Consider the following 27,754-nt stretch of genomic DNA (forward strand, 5'->3'; position numbering starts at 1 on the left):
GACGGAGTCCCCAGCATCCACTACGGACTATGAGAAATAGATTTATCGGTAAGTAAAATCTTATTTACAGGCCCTTTGTAAGCGCTGGGAGACACGTGTCCCGGCCGTCGTCATGGAGCCGGGACATCGCGCCTCCTGCTGACTTCCGCCCGGTGCCTAGCAATAGGTGGACGCCGGGCGCAAAGCCTCTTGGTCCCCGCCCAGCGCCTAGCTACAGGCAGACGCCGGGCGCTGTAAGCCGCTGGGTCCCTAGCAACGGGGACGCTAGAGGCAGACGGCGTTCTCCGTTTCTGGGTAATTTAGCAGCCAGCTTATTAGACGTGCAGCAGGACAGCTGCATGTCATTTTGTAATTAAGCAGGGTCCTCCACAATTGGTGCAACATTAGTTATATTCTCTTCCAGGTCACTCCAACGATGCTGGTGATAGTTCTACTTCAGTGTGAACCCTTCAGCTCGTTTGTAATCCTGTCGTGTTGTGCTATGACCTGATGTCTGTGCCTGATCGATTCTTTACCAGATCTTGTCAGCCGGAGTTCAAGTTTTCGTGGGAATCCACGCCAAACTGTTTATTATTGTATTCATATCTTAACATCTCTGAGCATTGTTGCTTTCTCTGTTTATTTGCTAATAACATCTTAGACCATTGTTGGTCAAATTATCATTCATGCATTTGTGGTTGCAGGGTCAGTCAGGTTTCCCCTTGCTCACTCGCAGTCTCCGGTGGTGCCTTGTCACCTTACAAGACCAGGGGCATCGGAGTTTGGGCGGACCTAATTCGCACCGCAGGCACCACCCGATCACTAAGAGGGGTAACGGAGTCAGGGGTAGAGCACGAGTGATTACAGACGTCAATTCTAGCTGCAGTCTTCGGTGAGTACTGGAACTCTTCCATTAAAATATACTCCCCTGAGTTCCAAGTACTCAATTTGTAACAGTATCACCAGCCAAAAACACCATAGCTCCGTGGGTCGTTCGTCACCAGATGGAGCCAACACAAAATCCGGATCAGATTCTGGCAAGCCAGATCTTTATCCGCACCCAGGGAGCCTAAGCTAAAACTCCCTGATAGGTTCTCAGGAGATCGTAAACAGTTTGTGAACTTTCAGGAAAGTTGCAAGCTGTATTTCAAGCTCAGCCCCTTGTCTTCGGGATCTGAGACCCAGCGCGTAGGGATCATTATTTCCCTGTTATAAGGTGACCCACAGTCTTGGGCCTTTGGCCTTTCAGCAGATCACCCTAGTCAGCTTTCCGTGGATTCCTTCTTTAAAGCCTTAGGTGTTCTCTATGATGATCCAGATCGGGCAGCAACTGCAGAGGCCTATCTTCGTTCTCTTAAACAAGGAAGAAACTCTGCCGAGGTGTATTGTGCCGAATTTCGCTGATGGGCCAATGATTGTGGCTGGAATGACCCAGCACTTCGGAGTCATTTCCGGTTAGGGTTAACTGAACAAATCAAGTATTTTCTTGTCCAATATCCTTCTCCGGCCACCTTGGATGCACTCATGGAGTTAGCCATCAAAGTTGATAGGCAGATTCGGGAACGAAGAATGGAGAAGGAGGTCCCCTCACCTACGTTCCGTTGGTCATTGCCAGAGGTTGCAGGGGATATGGAAGAACCCATGCAAATCGTGGCTTTCCGTTTAACACCACAAGAGAAGGTGAGACGTCGCACGCTTGGGCTGTGTCTCTATTGTGGGACCAAGGGACAGCTAGCAAATAATTGTCCACAGAAAGTGGAAAACTAGTAGACCCGGGAAATTCTGGGAGAGTCTTTTCGGGTCTCTGTTCAATCTCCACAAATAATTCGTACCCGTTAGGATAACATCCCCTTCTGGTCCTAGTGAGGTTGCTGCTTTTGTTGATTCTGGGGCTGCCGAAAATTTTATGGACCTGGAATTCGCTCTTGCCAGAGGAATTCCTACTGAAACTCTTTGCTCACCTATTTCCGTGTGTGGATTGGATGGTAGTCCTCTCCAAAATGGTCGGGTCAGTACCCGAACACTAGCCCTCCAGTTTTTTGTCGGAATGTTCCATTGTGAGAAGTTATCTTTTTTCCTGGTACATTGTCCCCTAACCCCAATTCTTCTGGGCCTGCCTTGGCTTAAGATTCATAATCCAGTATTCAAGTGGAGTACTGGAGATTTGGGTGGTCATTCTGAGTTGATCGCCCGCTAGCAGTTTTTAGCAGTCGTGCAAACGCTAAGCCGCCGCCCTCTGGGAGTGTATTTTAGCTTAGCAGACGTGCGAACAAAAGGATCGCAGAGCGGCTACAATAAAACATTGTGCAGTTTCAGAGTAGCTCTTGACCTACTCCTAGCTTGCGATCACTGCAGACCATTCAGTTCCGGATCTGACGTCACAAACACGCCCTGCGTTCGCCCAGCCACGCCTGCATTTTTCCTGGCACGCCTGTGTTTTTTCGAACACTCCCTGAAAACGGTCAGTTGACACCCAGAAATGCCCTCTTCATGTCAATCACTCTGCGGTCAGCAGTGCGACTGAAATGCATCGCTAAAAACTACATCGGCCGTTGTGAAATTACGTCATGCGTGCGCATTGCGCCGTATACGCATGCGCAGAGGTGCCGTTTTTTTAGCTTCATTGCTGTGCAGCGAACATTTTCTGCTAGCGATCAACTCTGAATTACCCCCCTGGTTTCTTGCAGTTCGGAATGTGCAATCAAATGTTTGACTATGTCGATTTGTTCAGCACTTCCTGTTATTTCAGCGTTGCCAACCCAGTACATACCTTTTCCAAACAACAAGCTGAATCACTGCCTCCTCACCGTCCATATGATTGTGCAATCAATCTCATACCTGGAGCTAGACTCCCAAGGGCCGCCTTTACGCTCTGTCTTTGCCCGAGACGAAAGCTACGGAGGAATTTATCTGCGAGAGTTTAGAAAAAGGCTTCATCAAACCTTCTAAGTCACCGGTAGGAGACAGTTTTTTCTTTGTAGGTAAAAAGGACGGTTCTTTACGGCCATGTATTGACTACAGGGGACTGAATAAGATCACAATCAAAAATTCATACCCTTTACCCCTGATCACTTTCTTATTTGATCAGCTCAGAAGTGCTGCAATATTTTCCAAGATCGAGGGGCATATAATCTCATTCGGATCAGGCAGGGAGATGAATGGAAGACCGCATTCAATACTCATTTGGGTCACTACGAATATTTGGTCATGCCTTTTGGACTCTCCAACGCACCTGCTGTTTTCCAGGATCTCATAAATGATGTTCTTCGGGATTTCCTTGGAAGATTTGTGGTCGTCTGTTTTGATGATATTCTGATCTATTCTGCCTCACTTAAAGAACATCGAGCTCATGTTAAAGCAGCCCTCACCAAACTACGAGAGAACCATCTGTATGCAAAATTGGAAAAGTGTGAATTTGAGGATGAGAAGGTGGCCTTCCTTGGATACATCATCACCTCCAAGGAGTTTTCTATGGATCCAAAAAAACTTTAGGCAATTGTGGACTGGGTCCGTCCTTCCAACTTAAAAGCCATTCAATGTTTTCTTGGTTTTGCAAATTACTACAGAAGATTCATTGCTTCATTTTCCTCAATTTTTGCTCCAATTGTGAGCCTGACCAAGAAAGGTGCAGATCCTGTGCATTGGCCTCCACAGGCGATCAAGGCTTTTGAGGGCCTCAAGAAAGCGTTTATCTCTGCTCCTGTTCTTCGGCATCCCGACCCAAATCTGCCCTTCATTGTAGAAGTGGATGCCTCCGAGGTAGGCATTGGGGCTTATCCTTTCACAAGAGGATCCACTCAGTCATAAGCTTCATCCCTGCACCTTTTTCTCTCAAAAATGTTCTTCCGCGGAAGTCAACTATGACATAGGGAATCGGGAGCTTCTTGCAATCAAATGTGCCTTGGAAGAATGGAGACACTGGCTGGAGGGAGCAAGGCATACAGTAACCGTTCTCACAGACCACAAAAATGTAGTCTACCTTGAATCTGCTAAAAGACTAAATTCTCGACAAGCCAGATGGGCACTGTTTTTTGCTAGATTCAATTTTATTATTACGTTTAGGCCCGGCTCTAAAAACATCAAAGCTGGGGGTTTATCCTGAAGTTTTTTGTCTTGTCATGAAATCTCTAAGCGTACGGAGCCAATTCTTTTCCCAGGGTGTATACTTGCTGGCCTAACCCTGAATCTAGCCTCTCAAGTTCAGTCAGCACAGATGCAGGCCCCATCTGAGACTCCTTCAGGACTCCTGTTTGTTCCAGGGAAACTCAGATCAGCTGTGTTATCTGAGTTCCATGACAACAAGACTTCAGGACATCCAGTGGTTAATAAGACTTTACATCTTTTCGCACACTCAGTATGGTGGCCAACTATTAAGGCAGACGTTCAAGAGTTCGTTAGGGCTTGTCATGTCTGTGCCAAAAACAAGTCTCCTCGTGTTCTTTCCTCTGGACAATTACTTCCTCTGTCAGTGGATTTTATTGTAGATTTACCAAGATCTTCCAAATATTCGATCACCTGGGTGGTGGTTGACCGTTTCAGTAAAATGGCTCATTTCATTCCTCTGTCGAAATTGCCTAATGCTAAGGATCTTGCTTCTTTATTTATTCAACACATATTCCGTATTCATGGCCTACCAGAAGACATTGTCTCAGATAGAGGCTCTCAATTCGTAGCCCGTTTCTGGAGATCTTTCTGTTCAGAATTGGGAATCAATATTAGTCTCTCATCAGGATATCACCCTCAGTCCAATGGCCAGACAGAACAGGTTAACCAATCTTTGGAGCAATATTCACGATGTTATATCTCTAAATTCCAGGATGATTGGGTTGACTATCTACCCTTTGCTGAGTTTGCGTATAATAATTCTGAACATTCTTCAACTTCCATGTCTCCTTTCTTCTGTGTTTCCGGTATTCATCCCAAATTCAATACATTCGCTCCATCACGACTGTCTAGTTCTTCTTCTTCTTCTTCTCCTGTGTTTTGTCTCAGGGAGATTTGGAGGAAAGTACATAGAGCCTTGGAGGACATGGCTTGGAGGACAAGAGATTTGCTGACAGGCATCGGAAACCTTGCTCGTTTAAAGTGGGAGACATGGTATCTACCCGAAACATCAAGCTCTGCCAGAGATCTCAAAAGTTAGGTCCCTGTTACATTGGACCATTTCAAATCATCCAGAAAATTAATCCTATTGCTTTTCGTCTGCAGTTACCCAGGTCTTTGAGAATCAATAATACCTTCCATTGTTCTCTCTTTAAATTGGCATTTGTTTCTAAAAAATTTAAAGTAAGAAGTTTCAGGAGACCTTCCCCAGTCCTGGTTCAAGGGCATCAAGAATTTGTTGTTGAGAAAATTCTGGACTCCAAGTATGTGCGGGGTCAAGTACATTTTTTTAGTTCATTGGAAAGGCTACGGTCCTGAGGAGAGAGCTTGGGTGCCTGGGAAGTTCCTTCATGCTCCTGACTTAAAGAGAGGTTTTTTCAAGAAATATCCCCAGAAGCCAGGATCTAGGGGTTTCTTAACCCTTCTTCAAGGTGGGGGTACTGTAAGCGCCAGGAGACACATGTCCCGACCGGCGTCGTGGAGCCGGGACGCCGCGCCTCCCGCTGACTCCCCCTGACTTCCGCCCGGCGCCTAGCAATAGGCCAGTGCCGGGCGCAAAGCCTCTTGGTCCCCGCCCGACGCCTAGCAACAGGCAGACGCCAGGCGCTGTGAGCCGTCAGGTTCCTAGAAATGGGGACGCAAGAGGCAGACGGCGTTCCCTGTTGCTGGGTAATTGAGTAGCCAGCTTATTAGACGTGCAGCAGGACAGCTGCACGTCATTTTGTAATTAAGGTCCTCCAATATTGGTGCAACATCAGTTATATTCTCTTCCAGGTCACTCCAACGATGCTGGTGATAGTTCTACTTCAGTGTGAACCCTTCAGCTCGTTGGTAATCCTGTCGTGTTGTACTGTGACCTTGAGTCTGTGCCTGATCGATTCTTTACCAGATCTTGTCAGCCGGAGATCAGGTTTTCGTGGGAATCCACGCCAAACAGTTTATTATTGTATTCATATCTTAACTTCTCTGAGCATTGTTGCTTTCTCTATTTGCTAATAACATCTTAGACCATTGTTGGTCACATTATCATTCATGCATTTGTGGTTGCAGGGTCAGTCAGGTTTCCCCATGTCTCAGGTGGTGACATGTCACCTTATAAAACGGGGGCATTGGAGTTTGGGCGGACCTAATTCGCCCATTCGAACGCGGCTGCCGTGGGCACAAGAACTTTAGCACCGCAGGCACCACCCGACCACTAAGAGGGGTAACGGAAAGCCTCTCACCCCCGCTGACATCGCTGGGCAGGGGGGAAAAGCGCTCGGTGTGTATGCACTGATCACTTTTCAGCACAGCGCTGTCAGCGATCATCACTATGCATACACGCTGGGCAAAAACGCCCATTGTGTATGCACCTTTAGCAATCTAGTCAGATTGCTTAGATTATCGCTCCGTGAGTACCCCCCTTTAGGGTCTTTCAAAAAGTAGTCCCGCAGTATAGTTAATGATGATTACCTAGCACTATCTATCTGAAGACACATTTGTACAGAACAGAGAATGTTCTCAATATTTTATCTGACTTCCAACTTTATTGCATTTACATAAGAAATATTACTGTATAAATCTCTAACAGTGGAAAAGTGCAATAACAGCTGATCATCTAATTGTATGCCAAGCATAATAGGTACTAGTGTGTTGTATCCCTTTTCTTTTTTCTGCTGCTTGCACAGAATGGACAGTTCTTACTGATCTGTGCACATATAGAGTCATGCCTCTGTTTATTTATTCCGACTCCAAGCCATCTAGTACTCTCTCTTGCCGTAGGCATTTACTGTACATGTGGAATCTTTTTCCCCGTGAAAATGTCTTTGTAAGAAACCTATCCTTCATCCTTCTCATATTAGTGTTCCTATTGGGTGGTCTGTTTGTTAGCCCATATGAAAAAGCAGTGGTTATTATTCTCCTTTTAATTGTGTATAGTTGCGTTAGGTCATTACTGCCATAAATATTCGATGACAGTTGCTATTATATTAATTTTTTGTGAAAGATCAAGTTTTAACTTTTGAAGGAGTCACGCCGCATTTTACAGTAAAATCCGGGAATGAAATACACATCTCAATTTCACTTCAATGACAAACCTTTGAACACAGGATGTATAGATAACCAAACATATTAAGAGGTTGATTCAAAGCTGAGAGCAAAGAAAAAGGAGCAGATTTGATCCTTGTTAAAACAGTTTTGCACTGAAGGTGTGGCAGGTTCAAAATATGCAGAGATTTAGATTAAGGAGGTGCTGTCCCAGCTGAACTCAAAATTGCAGTGTAAAAACACAGCTATACAGTATTTGTGGGCAATATGCAAATACAGGCAGTATTTAGCCTGCTTGCAGAAGCAATTGAATGTGTTTGCACTACTTACATTGTATTACATGGTTTGTCCGGGCAACATGGGTGGTGATGGATAGTTAATATAAATGACACAATGTGCATTTGCCAGTGCATTTGCCAGGCATGGGTAAAAAGGCACCCTTCCCCCAATCCCAAGTGTAGTTCTGTAGGGAGCAATTACTTCACTAGCACACTTAACCTGCACATTACAATTACACCAGTGATAATCCATTGCAAACTGTCCTGTGGCCAGCGCAGTCAAGGGAATCCCATTCCTCCTGCCGGGCCGCCACCTCCCTCCTCTTAACGGTGCTCCCTCTTCCTCAATGTCTGCGCCCTTTCACTTCTAGGGCTCCTTTGGTCCTACCCCCTTTATTTTTCTTACCACTCTCCTCATACTTCCTTAGGCACAGCTGCCATCTGATTTATGCTCAAATTCCCTTTCCTGCAAATAGTCCTTGGCACTGCTAACCACAAAAATATTAAAAAAAAAATGTAAAAATTGTTTTTTTGGGGGGAAATCAAGATTTTGCTTTTAAAAAGATTTTTTTATTTTTATGGAAATCTACTGTGTTATACAGTATATGAACGCCCATTAAAATTGGTTTAAAATGAGACCTTGACCAACTCTTTAGCTCAATTAGGTGAGCTGCAAGTGCAATTTAAAAAAAATGTTAATAGCACATTTTTCATGAAAAAAATGCAGCATTAAAGGCATCTCATTTCAAAACCAGTCTATACACCCATAGCAGCATTTATTCTACCATTTTTCATTAAAATTTGAAATGGTCAGTTTGAAACTTGTGTTGATTTGGTGTGGAATGACCCCTCCCCCAATTGTTAGGGATATGGCATCGCACTTACAAGGGTCGTTGCCGGCTAGTGCATCATTATCTCGAGACTTTAATGTTTCTTTTCTTGCAGATGATAATGGCCACAGTGTAGAAAATTTAGATCATCGTCGACATGAAGTGGGAACGGAGGGTTCCATTGTTCACCCAAGTGGCCAGCTAGTGAACGCCGTAGATGAAATTAGCAGGTCTGCTTCCGGTGAGCATCAAGTATTTACTGAGCAAGAATGGTTGGGTGACACTGGAGTTTTTTCAACTGATAGCAAGGGTTTTTACTGAATCACTGGATAGAATGGCTTACATTGTCAAGCTATTAGAGAGGCATTTAATGGCTAATGGTTAAAGTGCCACCAGTAAGGACAAAGGAAGCCAAGGTTTTGGTTAAGGGATGGTGGAGAGATTGTACAGTGTTCTAAAGACTAGTCCTAGTCTTTAGTGGACTAGGTGTTAAAAAAAATATTAAGAAAGGAACCTTAGTGTTTGTTAGAGAAGATACTAAAAACGGTTCATGCCGCCATGAAGAGGTTTATACGAAGGTCAGTGGGGCAAAAGGTTTTTTGTCCAGTGGAGGCCTAGCATGAAAACCAAATAAGAGGGAAAAGCTTTTTATTCAATAACTGATCATGGAACAGAGGGATCAATAATAGGTTTCAGCATGCAAGCACACAATGCGTGGGGAGGTCACCTGGCAAAAAATTGTGGAAGGAATGTCAGAGGAGAGCGTAACATCTGGAGGCAATGCAAAGTAAAGCAGAACCTCCAATAAAAGGGAAGTTGCTGAATTTTTACAGAAAGGCTTTAGGGAAGGTATACACTGACTAGCGGGGATATAAGGGTCTAAATTCAACCTTAGAATTACACAACATCGAAAAGAGAAGGTGATGAAAGCAATACAGGTAGATTTTTCCTAAATCTGTATAAGCAGGTTGATGTGACTAGTATTTTTATGATAAGCAAGTCTATTTAGGGTTGGTCAAAAGTGAAACTGTTCAACGAAGATAGTAGAAGGCCTATTGATGAGAACATTTTAGCTTGTGATTGAAAAAACAGGATTTATGGTCTTACCTTGTTAAATCCTTTTCTTTGAGTCCATATTGTTCACAGGATTAATTACAATGGGTATAAGTTGGATGCAGAGGCGTCCGGGCACCAATGGGTTACATTTTAATTTTATTACCCAGCAACCCTCGGACCTCCCGTCCCCTATATCCCGCCTCCCAACCAGTTTTGGTTAGCAAGGCCATGGCAGGAGCAAGGAACAGGAAGGAAGGAACACCAACACTCTTACCGAGTCACAAACACTCAAGTTAAGGACACACTTAACATTCTAGGAACAGTATCCCTGCAGATCAGGTGCGTCCGGGGAGGGGCGTCCTGTGCCCCCCCCCCCCAAGGACTCAAAGAAAATAATTTAACAAAGTAAGACCATAAATCCTGTTTTCTTTTTTGTCCACTAGGGGGCACAGGATTCATTACAATGGAACATCCCAAAGCTGTCCCCTCAAGGTTTGGGAGGCTCCTGGACTATGCTCAAAACCTTAAGCCCAAAGGCTGCGTGATTCGACGCAAAAGGTGTCAAATGCATAAAATCGTAGAAAAGTGTGGGCTGAAGACCACATCTCTGCTCTGCCAAAGCTCCCGCTGAGCTGCCCAGGATACTCCTACTGAGCGAGTAGAATGGGCCCTGACCCCCTCCGGGGTAGGGAGTTCAGCAGCCGTGTAAGCCTGATAAATAGTCATATGAAGCCAACGGGTTATTGTTTGTTTTGAGGCCGGCTAGCCCCATCTGCAAAAGTCATACAGGACAAATAGGGAATCTTACTTACGAACTTCCCTAGTTCTGTTCACATAAATGCGGAGAGCCCGCACCACATTTAAGAATACTTCCATTTGGAAGGAATCGGCTAAAGCTGGAACCACAATCTCCTGGTTCACATGAAACTTAGAAACAACCTTAGGAAGATAATGTAGCCGAGTCCGAAGCACCGCCCTGTCCTGATGAAACACTAGGAATGGAGAGTAGGACTACAAAGGACTGAAGTCTGACGCCCTGTGAGCCGAAGCAGTCGCCAGCAGGAAACATGTCTTCCAGGTGAGCCAACATAAGTCCACTGTTTCCAAAGACTCAAAAGGAGGCTTCTTCAACACCCTTAGAACTTAAGGCAGGGACCCTGTATTAGAAGATCCGGACGTCATGGTAATTATAATGGCACGTCCACCGACAAAGCCTGTAGATCCGCGTACCACGCTCGTCTTGGCCAATCTGGAGCCACTAGAATTAACAGCCTCCTTCTTTCTTGAACTTGCGGAGAACCTATAGCAAAAACTGGATTGGAGGAAATACGTAAGCCAGCTGAAATCTCCATGGAGACTTGCTCTGGGTCTCGCCTCTTTGAGCCATATACTGGTACATGATGATTGTGATGCTATGCCATCAAATCTATGTCAGGAAGTCCGCATCTGTTGACCAACAACTGGAACACCTCTGGGTGGAGAGCCCACTCCCCTGAATGTACATCCTGTCGGCTCAGGAATCCGCTTCCCAATTGAGAACTCCTGGGATGAATACTGCCGAGATGACCGGAAGATGATCCTCTGCGCATCTCAAGATCTTCTAATGCTGCCCTGTTTATGTGTGCGACGGCCATCGTGTTGTCTGACTTGATCTTTACTGGGCTGCCCTGCAAGAGAGACCTGGCCGATTTTAGTGCGCTGAAGTTGGCCCTGAGTTCCAGGACATGGATAGGTAGCCTGCTTTCCTGAAGTGACCAACATCCCTGAAATGACAGATCGTTGAAGACTGCTCCCAACCCCATTAGGCTGGCATCTGTTGTGACCAGGGTCCAATCTGCCACCCAGAAGGGACGACCCTGTACCAGGTTATTCCGACAAAGCCACCACGTGAGAGAGTAGTGAACCTTTCTGGAAAGGATAATCCACTGTATCTTGAGGTGAGGGTATGATCCATTCCACTGTGCAAGAATCTGCAGCTGTAGAGTACGTGAATGAAACTGGGGAGGTCACCTGGCAAAAAATTGTGGAAGGAATGTCAGAGGAGAGCGTAACATCTGGAGGCAATGTCGCATGTAGCTACCATAGAACCAGGATCTTCATGCAGGCATGGATAGAGACCCTGCGATGCTTCAAGAAAACTCGAAACTTGGCCTGTAAATCGAGAATCTGGTCCTGTGGAAGATAGACCCTCTGCAATCGTGTGTCCAGACGTGCCCCTAAATGAAGCATCTCTTGAGCAGGCTGAATAGATGATTTTCGACAATTTATTTTAGAGCCGTGAGATTGTAAAAGGTTGACTGTTACTTGGTTTATGCTGTTTTAAAGTCTCCTTCGACTGAGCCATGATAAGGAGGTCATCCAAATAAGGTAGTATCGTAACCCCCTGCATCTGAAATGCGCTGTCACGACAGCCATGACCTTTTTGAATACTCGCGGTGCTGTAGACATACCAAAGAGTAACTCCTAAAACTGATAATGGTCCTTTTGAACCGCAAACCTGAGGCATTGTTGGCAGGCCGGATAAATGGAGATGTGTAAGTAAGCATCCTGGATATTGAGAGATGCCATGACGTCCACCTGTTCCAATGCCAGTATAATTGATCTCAAAGATTCCATGCGGAATCTTGGCACCCTGAAATATTTGTTGAGAAACTTTAGATTTAGTGTTGGCCAGTAAGAGCCATCCTGCTTCTGTACCAGAAAAGGAGTGATGTAGTAACCCTGTCCTTTTTGCTCCCGAGGTACAGGGATAACTACATTGGAGGCTAGGAGGGAATGTACTGCCTCCTCTTGGCTTCTGCCTTCTGAGGGTCCCCTGGAAGAGCCGTAGTAAAAAACCATTGGGATGGATGCTTCTGAAATGCCAAAGCATAACCCTGGGAAATGATGTCCCTGACCCAAGCGTCTCTCGTGGTTTTCATCCACATTGGGTAAAAAGACAGAAGTTGGCCTCTTACCCTGGAATCCCCCGGGAAGAGGCCCGTCCCGTCAGATGACAGGCTTGCCAACCTGCTTGGGAGCTGGGCGTCGAGTAGGCCAGGGCTGCTTAGACTGGGGTTTTGACGAAGCCTGACCCCTGCCTTTCGACGAAAGGAGCGAAAAGTAGTCCTAGGCTTCGTGGGAGCTCTAGAAGGGAGAAATGCCGACTTGGAAGCCACTAACGTCTCCACAATCTGATTCAACTCGCTCCCAAAGAGAGTATCTCCTGCAAAAAGAAGTGCCTCTAATGCCTTTTTTGCATTTGCATCTGCTCTCCAAGAGCGGAGCCATAAAGACCTCCTGGCTGCAATAGTAGCGGCCAACACTTTAGATGTCAATACTCCCCGTATCCATTGCTGCTTCACCTAAGTAGGCACTTGCCCTCTGAATGTTTGTCACATATGTGAGAAGATCCTTTCTGCTTGTCTTAGCAGACAGGCCATTCTTTAAGTAACAAAGCATCAGGAAAAGGAGCACCGAAGATCTCACTAATATTGACACATGTGCATCCACTGGCGGCGAAGTCTCCCATCTGGCCCTCCCTCTTCCTCTTAAAGAGAGGCACCTTATCTCTACTGGATGGTTAATTCCTCAAACTGCAACACCTCTCTAACTGACCTGACTAATGCCTCAACATCAGTCAGTGACAAGGAATCATCCGGTACCGAAGCTGATCCCATCGCGGATGTGGCTGATCCACTATCCTCCTGATCCGCGAGGAGCCCCGGCACTGACTCTTCATCTGAGACCGGATAAGGGCTCTCCCTCACTAGGTGTCTACGTGTGGTAGACCTTTCCCTATCCAGGAGATGCTGTACCGAAGTAGAAGCTTGTACAAATTGTGTAAAAGACTGCATCCATTGTGGCTCTAGCATAGGTGTAGTGACCACTTGAGGAGTTGCAGGGGTTAACAGCTGAGGTGCAGACAAACGATCCACAAGCTGAGATATTACCTGAGTTTACGTAGAAGCCCAAGCGGGTTCCTGAAGCTCTTGTGTCACCGGTTGTGCTCCAGAAAGAGCAGAAAAACATGGAACGCACATAACATCATTATTCTGGTCCTGTGGAGAAAGGATGTTGACACAAGCCCTGCACGTGCGTGGGTTTGTGTCAATATCCTTTCTCCACAGGACCACCATAATGATGGTTTGTGTGTCAAAAGTTACAAAAGGGTCAAGAGAGAGAAATAGGTATTTAAACTGTATATACAGTATGAGTGTGATAACCTATAAGTAATATAACAAATATATATATATATATATATATATATATTCCAGATAAAATGTCCGCACTCCCATCTGAATAGTTCGTCATCAACGGGGTGCTCCTCAAGATAGTCAACAGGCTTCACATATACCAGGTTAGTGTAAGATCATGAGATCCTAACAGAGGGCACTCACCAATCCAAAAAGCATTTTTTTTATCACATCAAAGTCACCAACATAGTGTCGACGTTTCGACCCAGGGGGCCTTTCTCAAGACAGCCATAAAAGACATCCAGTCAGCATGCCAGATGCAAGCATACTGACACTGCCTACCAGGCCCACTTAAATAGCACTCAGTAATTAGTAAATTACATAATTGCCAGCAATGAATAAACACTCACATATTACATTATACCATCAAATATACACAAATCACTTAACATATGTGACATGAGCTTATGACTGACGGCCATGGGACACATGAAACATATACATATATAGCAGTATAAGTTTAGAAACCAACATCATTCAAATCAGCTGTTTACCTTGCTCCTGGTAATACTGGAAGTGCGTCATTTGCGTTCCACCGGTATAAGCGTATGCGTTCCACCGTGGAACATCCAGCGGCAGTATCACTCTAAGCATAACTGTGCTGCAGTATATTCACAAAATAGATGATGTGTACTATATCACCATCGACTAATACTTATATCCAACAAGAAACGCAAAGGCTCACAACGTTATTAACAAGTAGTGACCACCCGGCCTACGTCACTACCCGGAAATACACCACATACGTTCCATCAGTTACCAGGTTTGCGTTCCACCATCTAGACTCTATAGGCGGAGCCAACCCGAGGATTGACAGACCAATATTGTTCAGCTAAGTTACAATATATACAAAGTTTCAATATTAAACAGCAAATCGGGTCAAACCCTCCATATACTACTATATTATAATGGCACCAATACGAAATAAATGTAATAATCCATATGGCAAATTGTAAAAAATATTACCTCGTATCCATACATGGGGGGTCATTCCGAGTTTATTTTTACACTGCAATTTAGATTTCAGTTTGAACACACCCCACCTAAATCTAACTCTCTCTGCACATGTTATATCTGCCCCACCTGCAGTGCACATAGTTTTGTCCATTAGCTAACAAATTTACTGCTGCGATCAGATCTTAATTAGGCTCATAGTAAACCACACAAACCACACGCACACAGTACTCTCAGTATTAGCAGTAGTGGGCAGTAATACTTAAGTGCCTTGTTGATGCAGGCAGGAGAAAATAAACCAGGACCAGGCTCAGGGAGCCAGGTATAGGGGAGACCAGGCCCAAACCTCCCTCACTGTGCCGCAGCCAGAGCAGCAATACTTTAAAATTGGCGCCCAGGCGGGGCCAGCTGAGGGAAGAACAATTTTCCTGAGTCTGGCAGTTAATCCTTTGTTTCAAGCCAGCTCAGGGACGGGGGATGGGCTGCAGACCACTACCCCTCCCCGCCCTCGGGTGCTTAACCTCCAGGGACTGCCTGAATCCTACCGCGCTGTCCCTGGTGGTCTAGTGAAAAGGCACAGGTGTGCCTCACTTCTCCCACACCCCGCTGTCTCCTCTGCTGGGGTGGATCGCTCTTACCTTCCGGCTCCGGATTGTGGGCTCCGGGAGCTGTGTCCGCCTCCTGTGAGTCCTGCGACAGAAGTCACCAGCCCGCTGATGGAGCATGGTCCGGGTGTCCCCTGGACGCCTGTACCACTGCCCTTAAGTAACCCTGAAGCTTCTTAGCACCTCTTCATGGTGCTCCTGCCAGCACCAATTAAACTGGCGGGATATAGGGGACGGGAGGCCCGAGGGTTGCTGAGTAATAAAATGTAGCCCATTGGTGCCCAGACGCCTCCGCATCCAACCTATACTCATTGTAATGAATTCTTTGCCCCCTAGTGGATGAAAAAGAAAATAGCATCTGACTTATTTGAAGTTGTATTTCCTAAGTTTGGCTTTCCATGGCATTCTTCAGGGGATTTAGGGTTAGTGAGCTTATTACATCCTCAAAGAACGTACTAGATACCTATTGAGTCCATAGTCTGAAAATACATAAAATTAAGAAAGGTAGATAGGTCCATTACCAATGGCTAATGAGTGTTTGAAGAGTAGAAAATGAGTATTTGGTTAATTCAAAAGAACTCTACTACTATTATTAAATATCAGTATGAGGCATGGGCATACATACAATGGCTGTTTGGTGTGCAGAGCAGACTTGCCTACCCTCCTGGAACAGCCGAGAGGCTCCCGAAAATTGGATGAACCTCCCGGTCCCCAGGAAAGGCAGGCAAGTGTCCCGGATTTAAATGCATCCCCCGCACTCACCTGCTGCTGTTAGTGGAAGTGGGCAGTGCGAGGGGCCGATGACGCGAATTGCATCATCGTAGCCCCGCCCTCCACTCTAAAGTGCCTGTTTCCTCATCTCCGTAGAGCATGGGGCGCAGCTACGATGATGCATCCTCAAGGCTTCACCCCCTGCCGTCCACACCACCCTGTAAGCCACGCCCTCTATATACACCGACTGGGCTTCTCCCTCCCGCAATAGGAGGCAGCTAGGTCGGCAAGTATGGTGCAGAGCACACAGGTCCACTGGGGTCCACACTGTTCACTCTGCACCCATATACCTCTCTGCCACGATTACTTTGGGAAAATGTAGCCAACGCTATTTTTCCCGAAAGATCTGCACGTGTTGTAGAAAATGACTGGGAAAATGGAGCAGGAGTTCTTTGGATGCACAGTGCCAAGACTCTGAAAATGCAGCAGCAAGAGAGGAGGGAGTCAGTGTGGAGGCTGCATACGGGCTGCCTCCTCTTATAAACTGCCTCTGGTGTGGTGTGGGGTCATATTTAAAAGATGCACAGTGAGTTTGTTGCTCAGTATTAGAAATTATGGGACATATTTGTTCATTTTTAGGACAGCTATCTCGGCAGTTAAAAAGAAAAAATACACTAGAAGCAGTATCAATAAATAACATTGGTGCACGAGGTAACCCAAGTGTATGCATCTGACTACTGTAGATTGTGGGGTTTGAAGGGGTTTTACATAATCATTCCTCCTAAGGAGATGCAGATTGGCTTTTGGTTTTCAATGGATTTTTACAGGACTTTGCCTTCATACGGATTACATTACCCCTTTAATTTGCTAGGCAGTGCTTTATTTAGTAAATGTAATTTTATTTGTGTGGGGAGTTCATTGGTATATACAATAATCATCAATTGAGCCCATCCTTTGCAGACAGAGCCATGGATTCGCGTGAAGTATGGATTGTGGGGAACTCCTATGTAGACTTTGCCTCCAAGATTCCGACTGCAAGAGACACAGCCATTTTCAGAGGTGCAAAAAATATTAGATGGTTAGGTATCAAGGACATGTATTGGTGCAGTTTAAGGGGTATGTTGGATGAGACAGCCAGCAACATTGGTATTCCTGACATTTTGGTAATACATTTAGGTGGAAATGATATGGGTCATGTGAAGTCTATTGAGTTGATTTTAACTATTCAGGCAGATTTGACTTCTCTTATTGGTCAGTGGCCTAACACGCAAATTATTTGGTCAGAAATTCTATCCAGACGGTTTTGGAAGTGTGCCCTTAAGGGTTCAGCCATGGAAGTATCCCGTAAAAAGATAAATTGTGCGGTCAGCAAGTTTTTAAGGGCTAATGGAGGCCATTCAGTGAGACATCATATGATAAATTGTCGGTACGAACATTTGTACAGACCTGATGGAGTACATCTTACCAATGAAGGGTTATGTTTATTTGTTGAACAGTTGTTCAGGGGAATTGTGGGATGTTGTCATGGAGAGGAATGAATGGCATTTCTACAAGCTGTTTCAGTACACCTGCCTCAAATTTATAGTTGTTGTGGCTCATACTTTCTTCGTCACCATTCTAAAATATGTAATTAAAGCTCTGATTTCTTTTGCCAAATATGTCTCCTTGTGTTTTTTTATTATTAGCATGAAAATTGATTTGGGAATCTTTTGGCAAGGCATGTGCAGAGAGTAGAACATCAAGTGCTAAGTGGCTTGCTCTTTAATTATACCACCCACGCAATTTACATTAAGCTTTATTATAATTATTAGGTTCATTTTTTTAATATAAGTGAACTTATCAGGTACAGGTTTTAAACCATTTCCAAAAATATAATTCACCTAAATCTATATTCTTTTTGCATGCCTAACTGCCAATTTAGATTGCCCACAAATTCATATGGCATATTGATTGTGAGCGGTTAAATATGAGTGTAGGTTCACTAGGAGTATTCAAATATTAGTCTAGTCCCAAAGGATATTAGTATAAAAGAGACTGCTTCAGCAAAGGATTTACTTCCAACAGTTCAGAATTTTTCAGTTTACCAATATAATTAATGTCTAGCCAAAGCAAGATTGTTTTAAAAAATGGCTGTTGTGGTGGCATCTTTTGGTACGGCAACTCTGTTCTCATTGGGGTCGTAAATACACTCCACCTGAGGTGGAGTGTATTTTAGCATAGCTGGGCTGCGATCGCTTGTGCAGCCCTGCTATGCTAAAAAAGTTTCAAGCAAAACAAGACTAGCCCTATACCTACACCTACTTACCCTTTGCGAAGGATCCAGCGATGCAGGTCCCGGATTTGACGTCAGACATCCGCCCTCAAAAAGCCTGGACACGCCTGCGTTTGCTGGACCACTCCCGGAAAACGGTCAGTTGCCGCCCCACCACGCCTTCCTACTGTCAATCTTCTTGCGGTCAACACTGCGACCGCTTTCCTCATTCCCGGCGTCGTTGCGTGCGGCACGCAAGCGCAGTCCCAACCCGTTCGCACCGCAGCGAAGAACCGCTGCGTGCGAACGGGTCGGAATGACCCCCTATGGGCCTAATTCAGAGTTGATCGCAGCAGCACATTTGTTAGCAGTTAGGCAAAACCATGTGTACTGCAGGGGGGCAGATATAACGTGCAGAGAGTTAGATATGGGTGGGGTCTGTTCAAACTGAAATCTAAATTGCAGTGTAAAAATAAGGCAGCCAGTATTTACCCTGCACAGAAACAAATAACCCACCCAAATCTAACTCTCTCTGCAAATGTTATATCTGCCACACCTGCAGTGCACATGGTTTTGCCCAACTGCTAACAAATTTGCTGCTGCGATCAACTCTGAATTACCCCCTATATCAAACCTTGAAAGACATAAAAGGTGTACTGTAAAAACAGTGGGTGAGGTAAGTAGTAGTTCTTTCAGGTGTTTTTTCAATGTACTTTACCTGTCATTCCTTGGGGTACCATGAACTGAAAGTTTGCTTCAAATCCTCTCCACCCTGTAGCCAAGTCAAAACATTAAAGCTTAGAACTAATATGAGGTTCCACCTACAGCTGCTTTCCAAGTAATACCCCTTTTCCACTGACTTGAAAATCACGGGTTATTGCACATGAACGCGCAACAACTCTGGCTTTTTGTCAGTGGTAACGGGGGATTCAGTATAATATCCCGGCTGTCGGGATCTCTGAGGTCATGAGACTGATGCCGGATTCCGACAGCCAGAATACTGGTGGTGAGCGCAGGGTGTCCCCTCGCAGGCTCGCTGCGCTTGCCGTGCTTCAGGCCCAGTGGCGACCACCACCCGAGTAGGGATTCCTGGCAGCGGACAGAATTCCGACCGCCGGTATTTCACCGGGTGTCGGGATTCCGGCGTCGGTATCCTGACCACCGGGATCCTGGCAGCATCCCGAAACAGGTGAGCTGCATATATGCGTAATTCAAGTCGTCATCTCCAACTGCACCTATGTGCAGTGTGAACGACATAACTCTGAATAATCTGCCGGGGCTGCAGTTGGAAAGGGGTCTGACCTGGTTTGGAACTGGAACTTTGGTGAAAGATGGGTATTAGTTGCTTGATATTGGAGAGTGCAGAGAATCTCAGGGCCTAAATACAGGAAAAATTTCACTCACAGAAGACTTTTGCAGTTGTGTTAATACTGTACAAATATTTGTAGTGTGAAATGTACGTAGATGTCACACAAAACTAACAGAACCATGGCATCTTTTATATAAAAAAATATATTTCAAAATCTAACAATCTTTCAGTAAACTTAATTTATTATTTTTTATGTTGACTCCAAATATACAATTCAGATACTTTGTAGTAATTTAGGGCCATATGCAATTGCGGTCGAATTGCCGAAATTTGTCGAAATACGGGGCATTTTCGACACAAAAAAATGATTAGACAATGCAATACAGTACTTTTCGACAAAAAAACAGCCGTTTCAGATTCGACTTTTTGCAATTCGACAGTTGTCAAATTCGACATGTCTGCAATGGTAAAAATGCGGCTTTTCGACAAAAGTATATTCAATTGAAGTGCTTTTCGACAGTCATTTCGTCAGTTTCAGTCCGCCTCATTTTGCTGGCGGGATCTAATAAAAAAAATTAAAAACATGTTTTTTTGGTGTGTTTTTTTGTTGCTTATAGCATATCTATTTATATTAGAAGGGATTATCTACTTGGTTTGTCTATTAGGAGCCACAAGTATTATTTAATATATTTTTTTAAAGAATATTTTTTTTTTTACTAACTAAAATAATATGGAGAGATCAGAGCATGTTTTTCAGTGGCAAGGGGTGGGAATGGGTTAAAAATCAAGAAAAAAAATTGAGCCGGTCCTGGTTGTAAAAATACGGGGGGGGAATTGCTCATACGCGCACAGCCAATCAGTAGAGTGCCACGACGTGGCGCTCCCTGATTGGCTCAAGGGACCCTCTTTGACAGCAGTCACGGGGGTCCCGTCAGTCGGGGAAAGGGGTCCCATGTGTAAACATGGGACCCCTTTCAGTGCGTGGATCGGGTTTTGCGTTTTATTATTTTGCCAAGTACGTGGATTACAAACAAGAAGAGGACAGATCTACACAGGATTTTTGTGAGTATCATTTTATTTACAGGTAACCCGTGGATTCTACTGGTGAAGAGGACCGACACTTCGTGTCAACATAGGTAAGTATGTGTGTGTCGGTGTGCACGTATGTAATAAAGTTTTACTTACACGGTGTGTGTGTACTGTTTTTATTTGGGGTTTTTTTTGCAGTAGAACTACAGGTACCAACGGGCCCGTTTTCCCCCTGCATGCTGGTACTTGTGCTTCTCCAAGTACCAGCTTGCGGGGGAGGCTTGCTGGGCCTTGTAGTTCTGCTACAAAAAACAATCTTTATTTTGTCACTTGGCTATCAGCCTCCCATCCGCCGCCCTTGGATGGGGAGGACAGCCTCGGGCTTCACCCCTGGCCCTTGGGTGGCTGGAGGGGGGGACCTCTTGATTTAAGGGGTCCCCACTCCTCCAGGGTACCCCGGCCAGGGGTGACTAGTTGGGGATTTAATGCCACGGCCGCAGGGACCGGTATAAAGTGTCCCCCGGCTGTGGCATTATCTCTCCAGCTAGTAGAGCCCGGTGCTGGTGTGAAAAATACGGGGGACCCCTACGTCTTTTGTCCCCGTATTTTTTGCACCAGGACCGGACGCAGAGCCCGGTGCTGGTTGTTAAAATACGGGGGATCCCCTATCAATTTTTTCCCTGTATTTTTACAACCAGGACCGGCTCAAAGAGCCCGAGGCTGGTTATGCTTAGGAGGGGGGACCCCACACATTTTTTTTTCAGGATTTTTTAAACACTTTTGTGCCGTCCATGAAGTCGAATCCATAATGCACACTATCGTCAATTGGTCCGTTTTTCGACAGCGGGACTGTCGAATCCGTTTTTTATTGAATATGTCGAATTCGGGTCCCGGCGAGAGGGTGTCTGACTGTCGAATTGTGTCGAATTTAAAAACGGTCGAATTCCAGCCGGAATTCGAACGCAATTGCATATACCCCTTAATCTGAAGAATAGTCTTCACAACCACTAGTTATAATAGTCAGTGGAAGGGCATACAGTATATCAAATCATAAGTCTCTTATCAGTGTGTAGGTGTAATACTATGTTCTTGTTCTTATTACAAGTGTTGCCCAAACTTACAATGGTTATATATTAAAGTCCCGTGTTATACAGTGTCTCATTGGAATTTTTATTGCAATAATAGAACATTCTTTTAGCAAGTAGATTTAGCAGGGTATATATTGAGGGATCAACTCTCTATACAACATATGTATGGCTTTGGTGAATTGACTGTAGATTATGCCACATAAACAAAGCTTAATGACAGGTATACCAGGAGAAACACAATAATAGTGTTGTGTGCATCTGCACTTTGTGTTTCTGCTGCGGGGTACACTGGGCTCCACAAGGAATAACATTGGGGTGTAGAGTAGGATCTTGATCCGAGGCACCAACAGGCTGAAAGCTTTGACTGTTCCCAAGATGCACAGCGCCGCCTCCTCTATAACCCCGCCTCTGTGCACAGGAGCTCAGTTTGTAAGTTGGTGCCATGCAGTAAACAGTCACATAACAGGAGGGCTGCCTTTTGCAACCTATTGATAGCTTTTTTTAAAGAAATCTAAAGAAGAATACTTCTACAAGACTTCAGGGCTGCAGCATGTAAAGTCACATAGACTTTTCTGACTGCAGCTTCATCATCCCCAGCGGCGCTGTATACTCCCGCACCCTGGTTGCCGGGTCACTGCAGCGGAGGCTCCGGTTCTTTCCAGCGTCAGTCACACACACACACCGCTGTCCTCCTGGATCGCGTGGCCGCAGGTACGAGGGAGGTAAGGGTCTCTTTGGACCCCCTTACCGCGATCCAGCGCGGCCGTGGGAGGCGGGCCGCGCGCGCGCTGGCGTGGACACTGATATTGGGCAGCTGCACCACTAGCCACCAGGGACGTTGGGTACAGGTCTGGGGGGTTTTACTCTCATTTAACCCCGTTTTCAAAGCCCGCAGCGCCCGGTGGGGATGCCAGCAGGGGGAGCAGGCCTAACCTGTAGCCCCAGCCCCAGGGCGCCATTTCTGTGAATGTTCCCGCCCTGGAGCTGCATTTCTCTCCCTCACTCCCTGTCAGCAGCCATCACAAACGGAGCTGAGCTGTTCCTGGGACTGCTGGGGCAAATCCTCCTCTGTATAGCCGCCTGATCGCCAGCGCTGTGCATATTACTTGACACTTAAGTATTCTACCTGTCACTGGGACAGTGTTAGTTAAGAAAGAGTGCATACATTCAGGGTTGTGTGGTACAAACACCCTCTGATATACATCCAGTATCTACTGTGCTTTGTTATATCTATTGTTGACACATATAGCCATACTGAGTATTACTTTGTATTGCTAGTCCAGTGCAGTTTTATGGTATATAATTTCTGCATGGTACGTTTGTGACTATATATGTGTGTGTGCATGTAGCTGCTGCGTGGCTGCCTTATTTGGTATTTCACTCAGCGTGCTACTCCTATATTCCTATACCTGAGGGGGCTAAGTGTATCAGGTTTTTTCTGTATAATATTGGATTTGTTTCACAAGATATACTTACTGTGTATTATTACTTGTGATTTATAGTCACCCTATATATCTCTTGAACTCCCGGTTTGTGCTGACACAGTTTCACTTCACTGGGTGTTCTTGCTAGGTATATCGCTGCTAAGACTTGTACCAGGTTGCCCGATATTGAGCACATTAGTATGTCAGCTACACGTGGCAACGGAGCTGGGGCTTCTCCCACATTGCGTGGTGGTGATGCCGCAGACGCGTTGGAGGAAAATATGGCAGCTGAGAGTTCAGGTTCAGGGGGTTCCTTACCCCCCAGTGGGTCTGTAGCACCGGGGGAATCACAGGACCCACCTTGTGCTGCCTTTACCATGCTGTTAAATACGCTTGTAACTAAATTGGCGCCCCCTGTGGGACTGCCTGTGCCAATGCAGCAGTTTATGGTCCCTGCTATTAATCCGCCATGGGCAGATCAAATCTCCACTCAGTTACAGCATTTAAACTGGTCACTAACTAAATCTAAGTGTTACTCTCGCCTGCCTAAGACTAAGTCGTCTTCTAAACGGGCCATTACCTCCTCCCAATCCACTGCAACCCAGACGTCCTCTGAGGAGGATGGTGCATATACGGATCCCACAGACACTGACTCAGATGTTTCTGATGGGGAAGGGAAATCATTGGTGGATGTCCAGGATTTGATTGAGGTAATTAGGCTCATCCTTCAGGTGTCTGATGATCCTGAGCCTGAGACTGTCTCTAAAAAGCCGGATAGGTTTAAACGTAAGAAGGTGGTTAAAGAAGTTTTACCTCATTCTGAACACCTGGTTGACATACGTCAGGAATCCTGGGAAAATCCAAGGACAAAATTCACACCAAATAAGAGACTGTTGGCTCGCTATCCTCTCTCTGCGGAGATAAGTAAGAATTGGGAAACTCCTCCGCCTGTAGATTCTCATGTGGCACGCATGGTAGATTCCTCTGCTCTGCCAGTAACTACCGTCACCTCTCTGAAGGAACCGACGGATAGACATGTGGAGGGTTGTTTGAAAGCGATTTACACCATAACGGGGGCTGTGCATATGCCAACCATTGCAGCGACATGGGCTGCTGAAGCTGTTGAGGCGTGGGCTCAGGAGCTTGAGGCGGAACTGCCTTCCAACGCATCTGAGCATGCTCGACAATGTCTCTCATATATTACCACGACTTCTCTGTACCTTAAGGAGGCGGCCTCCGATGCCGGGGTGCTGGTGGCCAAGGATGCTACTACGTCCGTCTTGGCCAGAAGTATCCTTTGGTTGAGATCCTGGTCGGTGGATATGGATTCCAAGAAAACCCTGGAGGTGCTCCCTTTCAAAGGAGACATTCTCTTTGGAGAAGACCTCAATAAGATTGTGGCTGATCTGGCTACTGCTAAAACAGCTTGCCTACCTAGTACGGCTCCTTCCACACAGAAGGCTAAAAGTACTTTCCCTCGGCCCTTTCGTCCTCCAGGTAAAGCAAAAGGTCAGGCGTACCCAAAGCAAGCTTGTGCTTCCAGACCTGCAAAGCCCAGACCGAAGTGTGCCTGGGCTGTCCGTCAGCCTGCTTCCAAAACTGACAAGCCCGCCGCATGACGGGGCGGGCCTCCCTTTGGGGGATCCCAGGGTGTGGGGCCGATTTCTAGGTTTTGGCCAGGAATGGTTGAAGAACACTTCCGATACCTGGGTACGGGAAGTCGTCACTCGAGGTTATGCCATACCCTTCAAGAATCGTCCCTCTCATCAATTTTGCCTGACAGATGTGCCTCTAGATCCGGCGAAAGCAAACACTTTGCACTCGGTGGTACATTCCCTTTTGACCACAGGAGTGGTGGTACAGGTGCCTCTAGCTCAGAGGGGCAAGGGGTTCTATTCACCGCTGTTCCTAGTCCCGAAACCGAACAGGTCCTCGCGGCCCATTCTCAATCTGAAGTCCTTGAACAAGCATGTGCGGGTCTCCAAGTTCCGTATGGAAACTCTGCGTTCTGTTGTTCTGGCCTTGGAGCCTGGGGACTTTATGGTCTCCCTGGACATACATATTCCTATTGCAGTGTCTCATCAGCAGTACCTGAGGTTTGCGGTGGGCAACCTCCATTACCAATTTCTCTAACGTCCTAAGTGGATGCTGGGGACTCCGTAAGGACCATGGGGAATAGCGGCTCCGCAGGAGACTGGGCACATCTAAAGAAAGCTTTAGGACTAACTGGTGTGCACTGGCTCCTCCCCCTATGACCCTCCTCCAAGCCTCAGTTAGATTTTCTGTGCCCGACGAGAAGGGTGCTCTCCTGAGCTTCTTAGTGAAAGTTTTAGTTTAGGTTTGTTATTTTCAGTGAGACCTGCTGGCAACAGGCTCACTGCATCGAGGGACTAAGGGGAGAAGAAGCGAACTCACCTGCGTGCAGAGTGGATTGGGCTTCTTGGCTACTGGACATTAGCTCCAGAGGGACGATCACAGGCCCAGCCTGGATGGGTCCCGGAGCCGCGCCGCCGGCCCCCTTACAGAGCCAGAAGAGCGAAGAGGTCCGGAAAAATCGGCGGCAGAAGACGTTCCTGTCTTCAATAAGGTAGCGCACAGCACTGCAGCTGTGCGCCATTGCTCTCAGCACACTCCATACTCCGGTCACTGAGGGTGCAGGGCGCTGGGGGGGGGCGCCCTGAGACGCAATAAAACATGATAAAAATACCTTACATGGCAAAAAAATACATCACATATAGCTCCTGGGCTATATGGATGCATTTAACCCCTGCCAGAATATACAGAAAAACGGGAGATAAGGCCGCCGAAAAGGGGGCGGAGCCTATCTCCTCAGCACACTGGCGCCATTTTCCCTCACAGCTCAGTTGGAGGGAAGCTCCCTGGCTCTTCCCTGCAGTCACTACACTACAGAAAGGGTTAAAAAAAGAGAGGGGGGCACTAATTAGGCGCAGTGTTAAAACATACAGCAGCTATAAGGGGAAAAACACTTATATAAGGTTATCCCTGTATATATATATAGCGCTCTGGTGTGTGCTGGCATACTCTCCCTCTGTCTCCCCAAAGGGCTAGTGGGGTCCTGTCCTCTATCAGAGCATTCCCTGTGTGTGTGCTGTGTGTCGGTACGTTTGTGTCGACATGTATGAGGAGAAAAATGATGTGGAGACGGAGCAGAGTGTCTGTAACAGTGATGTCACCACCTAGGGGGTCGACACCTGAGTGGATGTACTGTTGAAAATTACGTGACAGTGTCAGCTCTGTATAAAAAAACAGTGGTTGACATGAGACAGCCGGCTACTCAGCTTGTGCCTGTCCAGACGTCTCATAGGCCGTCAGGGGCTCTAAAGCGCCCGTTACCTCAGATGGCAGATACAGACGCCGACACGGATACTGACTCCTGTGTCGACGGTGAAGAGACAACCGTAATTTCCAGTAGGGCCACACGTTACATGATTGAGACAATGGAAAATGTTTTATACATTTCTGATAATACGAGTACCACCAAAAAGGGGTATTATGTTCGGTGAGGGAAAAACTACCTGTAGTTTTCCTGAATCTGAGAAATAAAATGAGGTGTGTGATGATGCGTGGGTTTCCCCCCGATAACAATTGATAATTTCTTAAAAAGTATTGGTGTATACCCTTTCCCGCCAGAGGTTAGGGTGCGTTGGGAAACACCCCCTAGGGGGGATAAGGCGCTCACACGCTTGTAAGAACAAGGGCTCTACCCTCTCATGAGATGGCCGCCCTTAAGGATCCTGCTGATAGAAAGCAGGAGGGTATCCAAAAATGTATTCACACACATACTGGTGTTATACTGCGACCAGCAATCGCCTCAGCCTGGAGGTGCAGTGCTGGGTTGGCATGGTCGGATTCCCTGACTGGAAATATTGATATCCTAGATAAGGATAGTATATTATTGCCTATAGAGCATTTAAAAGATGCATTTCTATATATGCATGATGCACAGCGGAATATTTGCCGACTGGCATCAAGTATAAGTGCGTTGTCCAATTCTACCAGTAAAATGGTCAGGTGATGCGGATTCCAAACGGCATTTGGAAGTATTGCCTTTGAAAAGGGACATTTGGGGTCGGTCTTTTAGACCTGGTGGCCACGGCAACAACTGGGAAATCCACGTTTGTACCCCAGGTCGCCTCTCAAAATAAGACGCCGTATTATCAGGCGCAGTCCTTTGTTGGCAAGCGGACAAAAGGTTCCTCTTTTCTGCTCGTGACAGAGGGAGAGGAAAAAGGCTGAAGAGATTAGCCAGTTCCCAGGAACAGAAACCCTTTCCCGCCTCTGCCAAGCCCTCAGTATGACGCTAGGGCCTTACAAGCTCAGGCACGGTGGGGGCCCGTTCTCAATGAATTTCAGTGCGCAGTGGGCTCACTCGCAAGTAGACCCCTGGATCCTTCAGGTAATATCTCAAGGGTACATATTGGAATTCGAGACGTCTCCCCCTCGCCATTTCCAAAAGTCGGCTTTACCGACGTCTCCCTCTGACAGGGAGGCAGTTTTGGAAGCCATTCACAAGCTGTATTCCCAGCAGGTGATAATCAAGGTACCCCTCCTGCAACAGGGAACGGGGTATTATTCCACACTATTGTGGTACCGAAGCCAGACGGCTCGGTGAGACCGATTCTAAATCTAAATCTAAAATCTTTGAACACTTACATACAGAGGTTCAAATTCAAGATTGAGTCACTCAGAGCAGTGATTGCGAACCTGGAAGAAGGGGACTACATGATGTCTCGGGACATCAAGGATGCTTACCTTCATGTCAAAATTTACCCTTCTCACCAAGGGTACCTCAGGTTATGGTACAGAACTGTCACTATCAGTTCAGACGCTGCCGTAGGGATGGTCCACGGCACCCC

The 27,754-nt window shown here is 46.2% G+C and overlaps 1 protein-coding gene across 10 annotated transcripts in view; it reads left to right on the forward strand.

Annotated features, from left to right (window-relative positions):
• ALPK1 (alpha kinase 1) overlaps window positions 1-27,754 on the forward strand; it is a 375,069-nt gene that overhangs the window by 167,364 nt on the left and 179,951 nt on the right. For 6 of the 10 annotated variants that reach the window (XM_063920137.1, XM_063920136.1, XM_063920129.1 and 3 more), the window contains 2 exons: window positions 8,331-8,456; window positions 16,737-16,835. The exons of 1 other annotated variant lie outside the window; for it this stretch is intronic. In XM_063920137.1, the coding sequence (XP_063776207.1) occupies window positions 8,331-8,456; window positions 16,737-16,835 (225 nt within the window). Of the gene's footprint in view, window positions 1-8,330; window positions 8,457-16,736; window positions 16,836-27,754 lie in introns of those variants that run through there. 3 more of the 10 variants (XM_063920138.1, XM_063920131.1, XM_063920133.1) reach the window with 3 other exon arrangements.

This window comes from Pseudophryne corroboree, chromosome 1 (genome assembly GCF_028390025.1).
Source record: "Pseudophryne corroboree isolate aPseCor3 chromosome 1, aPseCor3.hap2, whole genome shotgun sequence".
NCBI classification, from domain to species: Eukaryota; Metazoa; Chordata; class Amphibia; order Anura; family Myobatrachidae; genus Pseudophryne; species Pseudophryne corroboree.